Genomic DNA, 1,067 nt, shown 5'->3' with positions numbered 1-1,067 from the left:
CCACCCTCGGTATATGGGGCCGGCGCCTTACTCACTGAGCCACAGGCGCCTCCCACAAACAAAACTTAATAGCTGGCAAAAGGTTCCTGTCTCTTTAAGCTGGAAATGACGGGTAAAGTGGCAGTAGGCCCCCGGAAGGTTCTCAGGTGCGTGCGCAGAGGCGAGGGCTCTTTGAGAAGCGGCACTTCACATAAATTTCCTGCACTTTGATTTGTCCCCAGTGGCGACTCGTAGAGGAATTTGCAGCTCCCCTCCTGATTGGCCGTGTGTCGCGCGTTCTGGTGTGCCTGGGGCTTGTGCAGGGTCGCTGGGCCGGTAGCGGAGATGTCTAGCCGGTCCAAACGGGAGTCTCGTGGTTCCACCCGCGGAAAGCGTGAGTCCGAGTCCCGGAGCAGCTCAGGTCGCGTTAAGCGGGAGCGAGATCGAGAGCGGGAGCCCGAGACGACGAGCTCTCGGAGCAGCCCTGTGCGCGTGAAGAGGGAGGTAGAGCCGGCGAGCGCGCGCGAGGCCCCGGCTCCTGTGTTTCCAGCGGTGCGGGTGAAGCGGGAGCGTGAGGCCGACGAGGACTCGGAGCCAGAGCGGGAGGTGCGAGGTGCGAGGGGCCGGGATGGGCTGGGCGCGAATTCCATCCTCGCGTTCTTTTTCTCTCCAGCTTTTCGCTACTTCCTTGCTGGGGCGGCGGTGGGGGTGGGGGTGGGACCTAGACTCGGCGGCATACAATATTCCTAACAGCAGCAGCTTCTCTTTATCCATTGTCTAACATGACGCTGTGCACAGTGTAACGTTAGTGCTGTTTTACAGGTGTCACTCTGTTTCGTTTTTACAAAAGCTTCAAGGTGAGGTGTCCTGTTGTAATTTCTCAGAGTGGAGAATCTGAGCTCTTGGCTCTTGCGCTAAAGTGCTGGTTGTATACAACTTTTCTTTTTTTTTTGAGACAGAGCCTCAAGCTGTCCCCCTGGGTAGAGTGCCGTGACATTACAGCACACAGCAACCTCCAACACCTGGGCTCAAGCGAGTCTCCTGCCTCTGCCACCCAAGTAGCTGGGACCACAGGCGCCCGCCACAAC

At 58.3% G+C, this 1,067-nt stretch overlaps 1 protein-coding gene across 1 annotated transcript; it reads left to right on the top strand.

Annotated features, from left to right (window-relative positions):
* The first annotated feature begins 262 nt into the window (after nt 1-262).
* On the top strand, nt 263-729 carry LOC111728265 (U4/U6.U5 tri-snRNP-associated protein 2-like). The gene is made up of 2 exons (XM_023518794.1): nt 263-592; nt 653-729. The coding sequence occupies exons 1-2, from the start codon at nt 325-327 to the stop codon at nt 727-729; spliced, it is 345 nt and encodes a 114-aa protein (XP_023374562.1). The 5' UTR covers nt 263-324.
* Nucleotides 730-1,067: the final 338 nt, after the last annotated feature.

The sequence above is a fragment of the Otolemur garnettii genome, unplaced genomic scaffold (genome assembly GCF_000181295.1).
Source record: "Otolemur garnettii isolate 467f Iridium unplaced genomic scaffold, OtoGar3 scaffold00147, whole genome shotgun sequence".
In the NCBI taxonomy this organism is placed as follows: domain Eukaryota; kingdom Metazoa; phylum Chordata; class Mammalia; order Primates; family Galagidae; genus Otolemur; species Otolemur garnettii.
The sequence above is the reverse complement of the archived record's forward strand: the minus strand, read 5'-3'. Positions and strand labels throughout refer to the sequence as shown.